The sequence below is a fragment of the Pseudopipra pipra genome, chromosome 6 (genome assembly GCF_036250125.1).
Source record: "Pseudopipra pipra isolate bDixPip1 chromosome 6, bDixPip1.hap1, whole genome shotgun sequence".
Taxonomy (NCBI): Eukaryota; Metazoa; Chordata; class Aves; order Passeriformes; family Pipridae; genus Pseudopipra; species Pseudopipra pipra.
In genome coordinates, this window is record NC_087554.1 from 5,712,372 (window position 1) to 5,727,860 (window position 15,489).

The 15,489-nt window shown below is 44.0% G+C and overlaps 2 protein-coding genes across 2 annotated transcripts in view; one reads left to right on the top strand and one right to left on the bottom strand.

The window, feature by feature from the left end:
• NAV2 (neuron navigator 2) overlaps positions 1-3,821 on the top strand; it is a 210,795-nt gene extending 206,974 nt beyond the window's left edge. Inside the window, 1 exon segment of the mRNA XM_064657171.1 lies at positions 93-3,821. Within this exon segment, the coding sequence (XP_064513241.1) occupies positions 93-218 (126 nt within the window). The 3' untranslated portion in view covers positions 219-3,821.
• A 5,933-nt stretch (positions 3,822-9,754) lies between these two features.
• DBX1 (developing brain homeobox 1) lies at positions 9,755-14,633 on the bottom strand. The gene is made up of 4 exons (XM_064660084.1): positions 13,969-14,633; positions 13,406-13,507; positions 11,527-11,729; positions 9,755-11,178 (listed from the first exon to the last, which is right to left on the bottom strand). Exons 1-4 carry the CDS (start codon positions 14,555-14,557, stop codon positions 10,807-10,809), a joined length of 1,266 nt encoding a protein of 421 aa, XP_064516154.1. The 5' UTR covers positions 14,558-14,633; the 3' UTR covers positions 9,755-10,806.
• Positions 14,634-15,489: the final 856 nt, after the last annotated feature.

A 15,489-nucleotide genomic window follows, 5' to 3' on the forward strand; every position in this document is an offset into this window, starting at 1 on the left:
TGGCAAAAAGAATGTGACTGTAGCTTTCTTGTGGAGTTGATATTATATCTACCTCAGAATACAAATAATCATGAACTTCTGTGCCTTTGCAGATGAACATGCTAATGAGGCTGCAAGAAGCAGCCAACTACTCGAGTCCCCAGAGTTACGACAGTGACTCAAACAGCAACAGCCACCACGATGACATCCTTGATTCGTCTCTGGAGTCGACGTTGTGATCTTCCTCAGCCAGAAAGAGGTTGTTTCCATTATTGCTCTCCCACTTGGCAAGAACCCCGATCACGGACTCATGGAAAGAACTCGTTCCTGGGCTGGGATCTCAGTATTAGAGCTGCAAGAACAACAAGACACTTGGAGTCAGTCTTCAACCTGGGTGCAGGCAACCCAAGCGACCTTTGTATTGTTTTTCTTTTGACGATGATGAGAACTGCACTATTCCTTTGTTTCCTTCTGTTTAGTTGCTGTAAGCTCTCATGCCTAGGATCCTGAAGATGTTAAAAATAGTCATCATTACTAAAAGTCAAAGGGACTGGGGGATGTGGTGGGGATGGGGGCAAGTTCACAGCTATGAAGCAAACAGCTTTGTGCCATGTACTGTCTGGAAGGAGAGGGGAGAGGAAATATTTGCCTATGCTGCTTCTGACCAAACACATTTACGTGAGGGCTGGACTATTACCAATCAGCTTTGTGCATTAAACTCAGCTTCCTATAGTTCTGGTGCTATAACAATATTGCTTGCCTTGGTAATAATATTCAATAAAGGCAAAGCTGCAAAACAGGGAAGTTTGAATAAATATTTAAAAAAGAGAAAAGAAAAAAAAAGAGAAAAGAAAAAAAAAGAGAAAAGAAAAAGCGCTGCTCTCCTTGCCAGCCTGAGACCTTGGCTTTCTTTCATTGTGTGTTTATAAAGATTATATATATAAATAGGAGTATATAAAAATATATATACAGTCTGAACAAATCAGGTTTTTTTCAAACACTGTGTAACAATCAATCCTGATACAAGTGAAAGATCAGGTAGCCCTTTGCTAGTTGGGGCCCAGTTCTCTTCCCACTTACATCCACACAAGCGACTGGGCTGACTTCTGTGGCGTTTACATCCCACCTGTTGACCCTGAGGAGAGGGGGTTTCCCTTCTCCTCAGAAGTCAGTGGAAGGGCCATGAAGTCCTGCAGCTCCAAGGGACCCTCAGCAGTGTACAGGCTTTGTGAGCCCTGTGCACACAGGTGAGCTACACCCCTGCAAAGGGATGAATCCGACTTTCAGGTTTTAATTCTTACCATGAAATATTACAGCTGTTTTCTAAAAACTTTGGGTTTTGTTCAGAGGTTTCTTTCCAATCAGCACAACCATAAGGGGTTAATCAAAATTCAGCTCTGTGACAGTTCCAGTGTTACTCTGGTGACAATATTTATTTCCACGACTTTTCTTTTTAATTTCAAATTAAAAAAGTATAGTATTTTAGCAGTATTCGGGTCTGGAAAAGAAAGAGGAGGGAAGGTGCTGGGTGCTGCATCTTTTAAGTTTAGCTGTGCCGTGCTCTTGAGTTCTGGCAGAGCCCTGAACCTGGTTTTGTTTCTCCTCCTCTCTGAACGCACACACCTACACTATCAGTGTTAAGGCTTGTACTTCTTTTGGGGAACAAGAACACCTCCCAAAGAATTGCACTTTCCTTGTGACAGAAGCAAATGCTCACACCACCATCCCCACACGTCAGCTGTACCTCAGCAAACACGTCACTCCTCAGTCAAGCCTTTCCAGCTGTCTTTTGGTGCTGACTTTTAAAGCGATGCCTTATTTTGTACTAATTGTGTTTGATTAAATTAGTGCTGTATATTATGGGATTTTATTTAAAGAAACAGGGCTAAAGTCATCTCTTGGAATATCATAAGTTGCTGTGAATATTGTTTGTACAAGATACTAGAATTTGTTTAAATGTGACAAAAAAAAGGGAGGGAAGTGAGATAACTTTTCAGGTTCATATCAATCTGCAGCTAATGAATCACTGAAGAGCTGTTTTATCCATGCAGGAGGGACAAAAAAAGCTTTTCAATTGTAATAAATGCTGTCATTAATAAATTACAGGAACGTGCTGGTTTTTCAATGTACAGAAAGAAATCTTATTACAAACACTTTTTTAAGAGCTTGTGAATTTAAAGGAACATAACAGGCAAGTTCATGCTTCTGTGGCTCAGCTTGAGAGGATCATTTTATTATACCTCATGACTTTCTGTAACATAACTGTACTTTGTCTTACTAAGCTGGTCTTGAATCTGCTCCTGTTACAACTTTTAAGTGCTGATGACTTTTTTTTTTAAGAAAAATATTGTAAAAGGAAAAATTTAAATATTTTAATGATGGGGGGAAGAGCTTGGTGTTGTTACTGTTTTAACCTTATGAACTCTATTGCATCATTTCACTCAATGGAATAACAAAGGTTACTCAGCCAATTTTCCTAATCTGGTTCTTGGTACTGTAAAAAATGGGATAAATCTGTATGGAATCAAATCCGTAGCATGCTGATGATGAGTTTGAAAGAAGTTAATTTTTCCAGTGGTCTTGACAATTCTGCTTCCCAGCACTGACTTTACCTGCTACTACTGTGAATTTTGGTACCTAATCCGCCAACTGAATCCATGCAGATAAAGCATGTGCCTGTAAAAAAAAAAAATCCAGTTGCAGGGCTAGGGCTTTAAATGGGCTTGATATCCTAGAAAATGTCTCGGTTAACCTTTAACTGAGTGCTATAAGACATGTTTAAAATAGTGGTTTTTTTGTGGGGAATGGGATATTTTTTTTCTCATTTTTAATCCTGTGCTTAAGCTCAGGAAGAAATTTCTATTATCTGTTCTTTTTTGTTGACACTAGCTTGGCTTAAAGTGAGAGAGGCAATTTTGAATAGGCTAGTCATTCTGAGCATCACAATATTCCGTATCTTTTCTGAAATTTCGGGAAGCAGGGTTACCTGTTGTGCACACGTCTTAGTTTTTATCAAGACTTTTCATAGATTTAGTCTTTCTTTAAGTGACTTTCTTCTCATGTAAGGCTTTTTCAAAACACCTCCTTTTTTTTTTTTGCCTTTTTTTCCTTACAAAGTTGGCTTGTTTAAAAAAATATCAACAAGAAATACAAGATTCTATGCAACATTCATGTTGAGTTATAAATTGAAAGAATAAACCATTTTCTTTCCTTCAGAACTGCCAAGAATTATACAGGCCATAGATGAGATGTGATTTATTTGGGGAAGGGGAGCGAGGGGGTTGGTTAGCCTTTTTGTACATTTTGGAAGAAGCAAACTGATATTTCATTGTTGATGCTTAACTTCGATATTATGTGTATGAAATCTTGTCTAAATGTGGCAATTTTCTTTCAAGAAAAAATATACAAAAACAAAGCAAAAAAAAATCTTTGTTGATATTAAATGCAAGGTTACTGTTTTGATCTAGTCGTTTCCAGTGGAACAGTTTATTAAATATGTTCTATAAGATGTACATTTTTTCATTGTAACATAGAAATGTAAATATTTGATTAAAAGTGCTGCATTTTGATGAATTTTTTCTAGCCATTTTTAAAGAGAAAAACTAGGAATTGAGTATTTTGTGTACGTTTATGATGTTTTCCATTTGCTCCTCTCCCTATTTAATTTTCAGTTCTCATTTAGGATTGGAATTTGTGAATGGTCTGTTTGAGATCATGCCTCCCCTTTCTCACTCCCCCCATTTCTCCCCCTTCCCCACCCTGTGTCATGGAGAATAAAGCTGATGATTGTACCAGTCTTAAATTATTCATGATTCAATAAAATTGATGCTTATTTATTCAGATTTGTGGCTTCTCAGAACTTTTTATTCCTTCTTAATCACCACTTTCTGATTTTTCATTTGGAGATTGTGGGTTTCGCTCCTTGGTTTTGTTGGCTTCTTGTAAGTACTTGTGAGAAGATGCCAACAGCTCTTACCCACATCCCGGAGGAGATTTAGCAGAGGGATGGCACCAATAGATTCTCTCCCATAGCTGATGTTTGCACACAGGATCTGTCAAGATCTGCTCAAGACAAGACTGGTCTATCCGTGTTTCCAGGGGCATCTATCACCTCTCTGGACAACCTACACATTCCACACAGTGTTACAATTTCCTCTTCACCCATTTGATAGAGACATTATGATTATACAGTAATAAATACATAGTGGTCAGTAACATGTAGGGAACTAAGGGAACTATTATCCTCTATTTCAAATAATTACTCTGCTCTAACTAAAAAAAAAGAAGTAAAAGTGCTCTCTCTTCAGAAAGGATAAACCCAAACACCTCTGCACTTTAAAGGGATAATTCTGAACAGTAGCAGAATTACCTCTCTTCCCCTGGAGACTTATTCTCTTCATATTTCTGCTTTTTTGACAGTTTTGTGTAATTATCCTGTCCACTACTCCCTCATTTGAACATAAATGTTTGTAGGACAGATTCACCTATAAAAAACTTTGAAGAAAAAGTTCTGAAAGCAAAGAAGTTCTGCTGAAATCTGATGATCTGCATTCAAGTTATTTTAATCTAAAAATACTCTTTTTAGAGTATAACACAGCAGTGCAGATTGTAACTCATAGCTGATGTGTAATGTGGGCTTTGTTTGTCCTCCACAGCAGTCTCTCAGAGGCAGAATTGCTTTGGACATGCTCAAGCACATTTTTTTGTATTCTGTAAACTTCTTCTGATTCACAGAATTGCATGTTTTAGAATTGATCCTGGATGCTCCAGCCCTGATCTTGAATAATGTTTGGATCCATACTGGACTTGCACCAAAATTCTTAATATCTCTGAAGTAATTTTATAAGCTGAGTCTGCAGCCAGTATATTTACACCCTTTGCATTCCACTGGCCTTTTCCACTGATACCTTGGAGTAGTTGCCCCAAGAACCAGAGAGGAAATACCTCCTGATAATCTGCAGGATCCCATCCTCTATTCCACACTTTCTATCCATGTTACCACTTTACTGATGCACAGGATTCTGACATTGAGCTCTATGGTAGATGTGATAACCAAGGGCTCATGATGTGGAAGCACCTACTCTTATTTGCTTTCTCACTTTTACTGGGGACATTTGATCTGGTTCTCTCTGCTCCACAGTTCACAGCCCGCACTTGGCACAGGGAGGACCCATGTGAGGTTGCTTTTCATAGCACACATTTGTGGCATTTTGGTGGGAAAGGAGCAGCAGCCCATGGACCGGGGACAGTTCTTGCAGGTTTGAGCAGGGCACGGCAGCTGAGGACAACTTTTGTCTTTGCCCCGGCAGTGGGATTGACTGTCGGCAAATACTTCCCCGTTGTCATCTCCATTGGCTTAACCACACGAAAAATCCATGTTCCTTTCTCCTTCCTCAATCATAGAATGGTTTGGGTTGGAAGAGACCCTTGGAGGTCATCTAGTGCAAACCCCCCTTGCAACTGGGAGTCTTCAGTAAGAGCAGGTTGCTCAGACACACGGATATTTCTGATTTGCTCCATGGCTGGAGACTCAGGGAGGCTGAGCCTGTTACAAGGGATGGACACCATGCTCTGGCTAAGCATGAGTAATTCCTCCTGCTCCTCTACGAAGTTCACCCATGTGGGGCTGCGCAATTAGGAGGTCTGAAGGACCTTACGTAAGATGGGATCCACAGGCAGATGGGAAGATGTGCTTCCACTGATATCTTGTAGTAATCCTGACTGAAAGACCATTGTACATCAAGGAGCCAGTGATCCACATAACAGTTAACCTGAGTATGCCCAGGACTGTGCTGTGCTGTTCTGCCCTCTGCCACGGGCACAGGCTGGCCTTCAGACCTGTGTTGTGATGCACAGATCCCTTGTCCGGGGGATAGACTCAGCCCACTCCAACAGAGGAGCCTGCATGCAGCCCCTGCTGGGTGCCAAGGGGTTGAGCCACCCATGTGTCCAGGCTTTATCTAACCATGCAGCAAGAAGTTCTCATGAGTACATCCTTTCTGTTTGACAGCAGAAATGGTTAATAGAGTTCTTTAGCTGTAAGAAGAAAAACCCTCCTAAGACATCTTGAATGACCACACCTGTGGATGGGGTGTGACCAGCATGCTGTGTGCAGATAGGGGCCCCTTCAATGCTACACCACTCAGGGTTCCCAGCATCTAAAGGGACATAAGATTGTCTCTGCTGCTCTCAGCTTACAGTGTTAGCTCTAATAAATAGCATTTAATATCTCTTTACTGGGATCGTAATGAACCAGCACCACCCAGTGCAAAGCAGATGTTAGGACACAAAGCCCAAGCGCAGTGGGGAAGGAACAACCACATAAGCTCAGATCTGTGTGAGTCACTGAACCTCGTTCATAACAGTATTTCTGGCAATCTTATTCCACAATTTTCAGCTTCACACTCTTCTTCTACTTGTGCAGGGCACTGCTTGAGAAACCACTGGACTAGGGAGGGGGACCAGAGGGGCACTCATTGGGGCTGTCATGGTACAGCTCTGCAGGTAGCAAAAGCACAGACTCCCCGAGAAAGTGATTTATTTTCTTTTCTTCCCTTGTCCAAAAGCCATTCTCCCATGCTGGGGGAGATCAGAGTTACAGCAGGCACAGATGTTGAACCAGCTGGTTTCTTAAGGGATAAAATAATTGAGAATTTACTGCCCTGAGCTCACAGTCAACAAAGTTAAATCCCCCTCTCTGCCTTACCCATTCCCAAGTCTCAGAGATTTCCCTCCTGGCTCTGAGAAGGAAGAAAAGACATACAAGATGCCTCTGGGCTGCTGAGACTTTCAAAAGGACACTTTAATATCATAAAGCAGCAGTTGTTATAGAAGTGTATTTACATACAGGATTACCAGAGTTTCCAAAACTGTGGATACTGCTACTCATTACAGAAATCTTTCCGTCTCCATGAAGGCAGGAAAGGCTTCTTATCACCTTTCCTCCTTTCCCAAAGCACACAGAGAGATGCATTGAAAATATAGAAAGAGAGCTGAGCTAGTTTCACATAACAGCACTCTGTATCTTAGCAGCAAATTGTGAAGCATTTTTCTCTCAGAAATACACCCAAGCTGAACTCCCAATATCATGCACACCAGGACAAACCCAGCTGCCATTAGATCCTCCTACTGTGACTAGAATCTCTCCATATTTGAGGGAAGAGAATAAGTTTATGCCGTTGACATAAGACCTCAGAAAGGGTGGCTACTTCTTTATTACTTCCCTTGGTACGGCTGTGCCCCATGAGCCATCCCATGGCAGCTGTGATCTCTGGATTCCTCATCCAGAGTTTAAAAGGGAAGCCTTGGAGAAGGAAACCCCCTTCCTGCAGCCACAGATGCAGTGTGGCAGCTGTTGGTAAATAAAAAAACTAGCTCTTTAATTTCATAGCAAGGTATTCCTGAATCTCAAATGGTTGTCCTTAGTAGTCACACAACATTCTTTTTGCCATTAAGAAAAAAGGCCCTTGAAAAGGGGAAAGAAAAAAGAGCAAGATTAATAAATATAGCATTTTGGGTAAATGTTAAATGACAATTCCATGTTATTTTTCCTTTAGTAAGGCTATTTGTCTCACAGCATAAGATGTAATAGCCCTCATGGTGAAAGAAGTCTTAAGCAGTTATTTTTGATAATGTTCCTAGAACAGACAAGCTGTAAAGAGCAGAGAGTATAAGAAGATTAGCAGTTTTCTGTTGAACAATGAATCAGGAGAGGTTATGTATAAGCAATACCTGTTTTCTTTTGAACGTGTTCCTTTTTTGAGTGTTTTAGTATGTGTGATGGTACCTATGGTCTCTGGAGTAGCCACTGGATTACAAAACAAAATATGTTTTGAATTAAATCTGTCTTTATAAGTTACTTAACTATAGTCTTATGCTAGCTGGATGTGCAGGGTTTGGCTGGGGTAATTTTCTTCACAGTGACTGGTGTGGGGCTGTGTTTTGGATTTGTGCTGAACACAGAGTTGTGTAGAGATGGGTTTTTTTCACTGCTGAATAGGGCTTGCACAGAGCCAAGGCCTTTGCTTTTTATATTGCCTTGGTGGGCAGAGGGTGCACGGGAGGTTAGGAGGAGACACAGCCAGCACAGGTGACCCCAACCGACCAAAGGGATATTCCAGACCATGTGACATCATGTTCAGTGTATAAAGTTTGGAGAAGAAGGAGGAAGTGGTGGTGCTTGTCTTCCCAAGGAACTGTTGCTGTGATGGGTCCCTGCTCTTCTGGAGATGGCTGAACACCTGCCTGCCCATGGGAAGCATGAGTTAATTCCTTGTTTTGCTTTGCTTGTGTGCATGGCTTTTGCTTTCCCTGTTACACTCTTAATCTCAATCCAAGAGTTTTCCAGCTTTTACCTTTCCAATTCTCTCCCTGATCCCACTGGTGGGGGAGTGAGCAAGTGGCTGCTGGCTGGGGTTAATCCATGACACTAGACTAGTTAATTGTAAGTTATAAATTATTGCCATTGAGTGTTTTATCACTTAAAGAGCCAACAGACAGATAACAACACATCTTCCAGTTTATACACCATAGTAATGCATGTAACAGCTCTTTAATTTGACTATGGTTGAGATTGCACCAGTTTAATGCACATTTGTGTAAAGTTTTAGGTGTGCTTAGGAAAATATTTTTTTTACAGAACAACAGCACAACAAAACCAAACCCAACAAACTCTTTTGCTGTTTCACTGTGTTATGTGGGATAAATACTCTCTGTGCCTTTTCCATTTTTTTTCCCATTCCACTTGCCCTATCTCAGGTGTATGTTAGCAATTGCTAATGGCTTTAGGGTGTCAGAGAAGTAGAAAATTATGAATGTCACAATGTGTCCCAGCTTAGGTGTGTCCAATTACCTAATTGGAAAGTAGTTAAAGACCTGGAACAGTCCTTCTAGCAGGGGTAGGTTGTACCATGTGCCTGGCAGTGTTTAGGAGGGTTTTGGACAATGCCCTTCAATAACATACTTTAATTCTTGGCCAGCCCAGAAGTGATCAGACAATTGGACTAGATGATTTTTGTAGGTCCCTTCCAACTGGAATTATTCTCTTCTTCCTTTCACAGCTTCTCTTGGGGCTGTGACAGTGAAGTGGAGCATACAGGAATAGTTGTGTCCTAGGTGACAATCTGCTGCATTTGTTTCCTTTGTTTTGGTGTGTGTGAATAGTGGGCATTAGAGACTATGGAGCAGAAAATATACTAGTTTTGTAATGAAATCTGTTTCAGAAGAACTCTGCTAGGCAGAAAACACTGACATTTCTGTAGTGTGCATTAGTATCTAACAGAAATAAGCAGGTAGGTAGTTATGGATTTGCCTTTTGTTGTAGTAGTGATCCTTGACTGGTCTTAAGGCTAGAGTTGTCCTTAGTGAACCTCTTTCACTGTGTCTACCCTCTAGGAATAGTCTAATTACATGCTCCCAGTCTACAAACTGTAGTATCTTAGTCAGTGATGTGTCAGTAAGTGTCCACACCCTGACCCACCAGGGCTCGGATGGAGAAGAGTCAGAAGACATTTAGAGGAGAGCGCAAATTAAGTTGCTTTTAAATGCAACTGCATTTTAACTGCAGAAAATCTTCAATCCTCTGGTTGAGTTGCTCCCTAGTTAAAAGGCAGGTAGATATTCTTGTAAAGTTACTTAATTTGAAACTGATAAATTCTTATTGAATCACCATATGTTGATAAAAAGTAGTTTTCTTTCTCAGACAGAAGCTACAACAACTTGTTAACCAGAACCAAGTATCACTGAATGATCAATTTGGAAATCTACATTTCTTTTATTTGACAATCATCCACTTTAATATATATATACATATTTAAAGTCTGTACATGGTAAAATAGAAAATAAAAGTGTTTCTTTATAAGTTACACAGTTAAACAGCTACATTCATCTGTAGTTTAGCTGTCATTTAATTAAAAAAAAGGGAGAGAAGCGTTGCTGAACCATTGTTATATTCATTCACAATAACCTTGGTGTAAAACATCCATACAGAGTAAGTGTACAAAATAGTGTACAGTTCATATAAGCTGTGCAAAGACAGCAAAGTTCAGTCAAAAATCAAAGAGGTGTATCCACTTTCCTCTGTCCACACCATGAATAGAAGAAGCAAAGTAGAAAATGATCACAAGCCTGTGGGCAAAAAGGTGGGTTACACAGTGCCTTGAATGCAATATTGAGGCATAAATTAAAATGAAAAACATAAATATATAAGATCTCTGTTACACAAGGCACATTTATGTTATACCTTAGAAGTCATTCCAGGGGTTTCAATGGATCTGATGCACAAGAATGGTGCTATTTGGTATGAGGAGGGAGGCAGCATTTGGTCTGTGTCCCTCAATGTTATTTACTTTTGGAGGAAAGGGTTGCTAGATCAGACCAGTCTTAAGGGTTTTGATATCTTAATAGTAGCTGGAAATGCACTTGAAAAGTAGCAAAAATGGCCACAGCATCTATATTGTATTTTTTTATATTCCTTATCAGAGGGAAAAAGTTTTCCTTCCAACAGGCTATCCTTTCTTCCCTGCTGTAAAGCCAGGAGCTGCCTGTTGCCTATGTTTTGGGAGAAGGTAAGCTAATTGAGCAAATATTGATTGTTAAGCAGAGAGAGTTATGAAAAGGTTGGTAGATACTATGACTATGAAAACCTCCACATGGGGCAACGAATAAGGAATACCAGTGAGTAGGAAGGCTTGCAACTATGTGACAAAGAACCTGCACTGAAGAAACATGTGGACATTGGGGTGGGACATCACCTCTTCAATTTATAGCACTCTGTTTTATTTACATCTTTGCAGTGTCCCCATGTGATGGTAGGGGCAGGCAAGTGATCTAAGAGACAGTTATCTCCTCCTCTTCCCCCTCATCATCCTCTTCCTCTGAGTCTGAGAAGTCTGAAGGTTTGCTGGGGCTACTAGAATGGGATGGTGAAGGAGACATCTGGGAGTCCAGTCTGTCCCTCAGGTGTAGATGTTCTGGGGACTGGTGGTAGGTTAAGGGATGCCGGGGGCTGGGTGGGCACACGGGGGGAACTTCTTCCTCCTCCTCCTCCTCTCCTGAACATTTCTTGCCTACGTCACTGAGGTCTGGGTGAGGGTTGAACTTGGTAGGTAGGGTCTGTTCTCTGCAGCCACCTGAAGAGAGAAGCTCTCTCTCTTTGGAGTTCCTCCATTTCATCCTCCTGTTCTGGAACCAGATCTTCACCTAGGGATCAAAGCAACAAAGAATTTAAGTGGTTCAGTAAAACAGGGACCAGAAAAGTGTTTGGCTTGCACTCTTGAAATCCTGCACATGCCCATGCCAAAGCTAACAGGAACCACAGAATCTGATCTTTGGGAGACCCTAAGAGAGGGTAAGAAGGCTGTGGTTCTACTCACCCAGCTGGGAATTGTGCCATTTTTGCCTCTGTGGATGCTCACAGTCCTGTAACTTGCTTTGAGTGTTCTCCCTGCTCCCATCCCCTTCTCTTCCCTTTCTCTCCAGCTGCCCCCAAGAGCGGAGGTCCTTGCTCCCCACACACCCTCTGCCCTCCCCACCTGATGCCCCTCTAACCTGTGAGTCCTTGAGCCCCAGCTTGGCTGCCAACTTCTTCCTGTCAGGTTTGCTGATGTATTTCTGCTTCTGGAACATCTTCTCCAGCGCTTTGCGCTGCACGTCGGAGAAGACAGCACGGCGCAGCATCCCACGCCGGGGCTTCCCACGGGCAGCCAGCGGCCAGGAGAAGGTGCCAGGGATGGGGACCACGGCAGAGGCAGCTGTGGGGGGACACACAGTACTGAGCAGAGTGGGACTGGCCCCACCACCCCTTCCTGCCCTTCGGGTGGGCACTCATCAACCTGGGACATGAAAAGAAGCTTTAGGCTTAACTAAGCGTCTGGCTTTCAGGCAGCAATCGCTGGGATTAGATCTATCAACTCAAATGTGTAAAATGGATCAATAGTGGCCGTTTTTGTTGGGAGATTCAAAGGTCTCCGGCCTGAAAAGGCAAAGCAAGGCGTACCAGCTAAGATAGAGGTATAATAAAAAAGCTTTCCATCCCACTCAGAAGCATTTGATTTTTTTCAGATGCTTTTATCATTTCAGATGCTTTATTATGCTCAAAATGAAAATGAGGACTTTTCTGATTCCAAACAAAACCGCTCCTCTTCAGATGCAGTTTTGATCAATCAGTATTCATCTTTTTAAAATAATCTCTTCTCTCCCCTCCCTCCAAAGTTGGAGAATTCAATTCGAAGACATGAAAAGTAACAGCTAATTAGCACACTGCCTGGTTCCCAATGGCATTAGTATGATAAAAAAGGGCAGATTTTCGCCTTAAAAAAAAAAGGGGGGGGGAAACCTCCCCAAGAGAGACAGAGATGCTAATGAAGCGTGAATGGTAATTGTGTAGTAATGAACTAACAGAAAAAGACTGAGGACAAGCAGCTAACGCCATATATTATTGGAACAAAAGAGATTTACACTTTCAAACTAAACACAAGGCATGCCAGGCTCCTCGGGAGAATACTGATGGCACAATCGTCTCTTTCCCCAAATCATTTTCATTAAATGGACATGAAAAGCTATTTATAAAGCTCAAGTTGTTTTTGTTAGGCTATTCACATGCTGGAGAAAGGAAGCAAATTCCATTATCCGGAGGATGAATGGAAGAGCTTGGGTTAGTTTTTTTTCCTCTCTCCCTTTCCCTGTGTTCTTTTTAAATTAATAGCTTGTTTGTGTAATTAGATTTCGGGGTGTCTTTTTTAATTGTTCTCCCAGTATCATAATACTTCAGTGCTGTAAGAATCATACCCCCGTAGCCTGCTTTGTCGCCTGCACCATGTTGTTTGATGGTCTGACCGGGAAGGCGAAGGAGGGAAGCGTTAGTACGAGGTGGAGGTGATGGAGGGGAGGGTGAGTCCGCGGTGGAGGTGGAGGAGGGTGAGAGCAGTCACGCCGTTCTCGCAGTGCGACGGATCCTCCTGCAACTCGGCGGGGGAGGAAAGTTTGGGGGACACACAGGGCGGCGGGGACCGGGCCGCCTCCCTCCCTCCCTCTTTCCTTTCCTCTCTCTTTCCCTCCCTCCCTGCGCGAGCGCGGAGCGCGGGCGGCGGGCGCTGACCGCTCCTCGTGGTGCTGAAATGAGCGGAGCGGTCCCGCGGCTCAACGCTAGGAGGGAGGGAGGGAGAAGGGAGGGAGGGAGAGAAGGGACCCGCCTCGCCTCAGGACCGTGACAATCCCGGCTAATTTGCGGATTAGGGGGGGAGCGGGCAGGGAATGTCAGGCAGGCACTGCCTGTGCTAAATCGGGCAGCAAATTGGCGCGACTGATGCTTGAATGTTGTACTCCCTCCAACCTCTGAACTGGAGCATAACCCCGACGGGGCGAGCGGGGGGACGGAGAAATATCACCGGGCTGCGCCTGGAGAGAGGGAGACTTTTAAAACACCTACCTGGGAAATAGGAAGATCTGATAAAGGGCTGGAAGGATCCTTCAAAGTACGGAAAAGAGAAAGTCTTTGGCGGGACGCTCTGAAGCAACGCAGGGGAGGTTTCTAGTAAATAAATAAAATTAAATTAAGCGTGGGGTTACCACCGTGAGGGTTACTCGACCGACGGCCCGACTGGGTCTGTCCCTTTGTCTGGGAACCAACGCAGTGATACTTTTCAAAAACAAAAAAGAGCAAGACTGAGCTCGGAACAGTCGAGGAAAAATGGCACTTTTGCTGGCTTTGCCAGCAACGCGGCACTCATGAGGGCAGGGCCAGCCACGAGACACGTCTCTGGGATACCCCCCTCCCCCTGCGCCTCTCCTCCGTCCTGCTGCGGAGAGGGACCAGCCGCCCGCCAGCGCTGCCCCTCGGCCGTGCAACACGGAGGGCTCTGCACTTCGGGACTAGGTCCTCCTTCCCTTTCCCAAAGCTCCCTCTTCTCCCTCCATCCCCGTCAACACCTCCTGGAGGCAGTCCCCGGAGCCGCCGACCTGCGGCTGTGATCGGGGTGTCCCCCCGCTTACCGGCTCGGGGGGCGGAGGAGAGAATGGCGTTGACTCCAAACTTCAGGAAAGTGGAATCGCTGCTGGAAGTCTGCGGCGAACAGATCCTCCTGGAGCCGGCTGTGGTGGAGCTGGGGAGCTCCGGCGTCCCCGAGTCCGTCCTGGCCGCCGAGGTCGGGGGGGACATGCTGGACGGGGGGGCAGTCCTGGGCAGGTAACTGGTGGGCCTGCTGATCCGGATCAAATCTTCCACCAGGAAGCTGGAATGGCTGGAAAAAGCTGACTGCAGAGACTGAGGCAAGGTGAGGGTGGGGGTCGGCCGAAGGAGGCTGGGGTAGACGGCTGGAGGGGCGATGAGGCTGGGGAACATCATCGCAGGGGCCGTCCGCGGAGCCGGGCTGGGGCCGCTCGCCTGTTTGTTTGTTTGTTTGCTTTTGTTTTCTGCTTTGCAAACCTGGGTTGGTAAAGATCCAGCCAGCGAGTCTGGCGGGGTTCTCTCTGCCCCTTCCTCCTGGACCATGGGTTTTATAGTGGTCAGCCCCGCTGAGGCTCTTTCAAAAGTGACAGCCCCAACAATGGGGTTCAACAAAGTTCTCCACTTGAGCTTCATTCAGGGCGAGCTCCCGGCTTCTCCATTGGTCCGGGGCCGCAATTTATGATTGGATTAGACTTCATAAGCAACCGGGGCACAATGGCCCCGCCACAAAGAAAGTGTAGTCATCAATTTTGCATATTGACCGCCTCTTTGGAATACAGCGCTCCAAAGGCTCCCAGCAGGGTTTTGTTCAGAGGCAACACACACAGGCTAATTAAATGCCTATTTAAAAGTTTCGAATGACATCTTGCCTCGTAGAAAGGGAATTATTTAAAGAAAGCACTAAATTTATTTGCCGCTCCCCTGCTGAGTTTAGGAAATAAATCAATAAATATTCATATAAAGTTATCTTTGGGCTCTTAGAGAAGCACGGGTTTTGTGAATTTGAAAATACAGATTAGAAAAAGTGGAACTAAGCTCTGTTGAAGGGGAAAAATACTGGGAGAGCGGATCCCACTACAGTTTGAGCATATTCTGCCCCTGCTATTAGTATGCGCCAAAATCTGTGTATGTAGTTGGGGTTATTTATCTATCCGCGCGTCAAAGGTCCGGAATAAAGTATATTTGAGGTGTCAACCTCTCCTTGCAAGATCTGAGCTTCGTAAAAGTCTTGCGTGCGTGTGCTCAGGCGAGGGGCTTGCCCAGACTGGCTAGAAATGTGAGCCTTGATGTGGCCGATAAGAACTCTGCTCCCACAAAATCTGAGTACTGCACACAGGAGAGATGTGAACAGCTTTGTGGGACCAGAGCAACCCCCTCGGGTTTGTTGCTTATCTACATTAAAAATAGACATTGTAGCATTTGGATCCTTTTGGCTGAAGTTGCCTGAGCTGCTCTCGGTTTTGTCGGTGTCGATGTCTCGAAAGCAGCCAAATTCACCTGATCTCGGTTTTTATCTGCGGGTCTGTGCAGGGTTTCGGAAGGTGTGTTAGGTCAGGGCAGCAGAG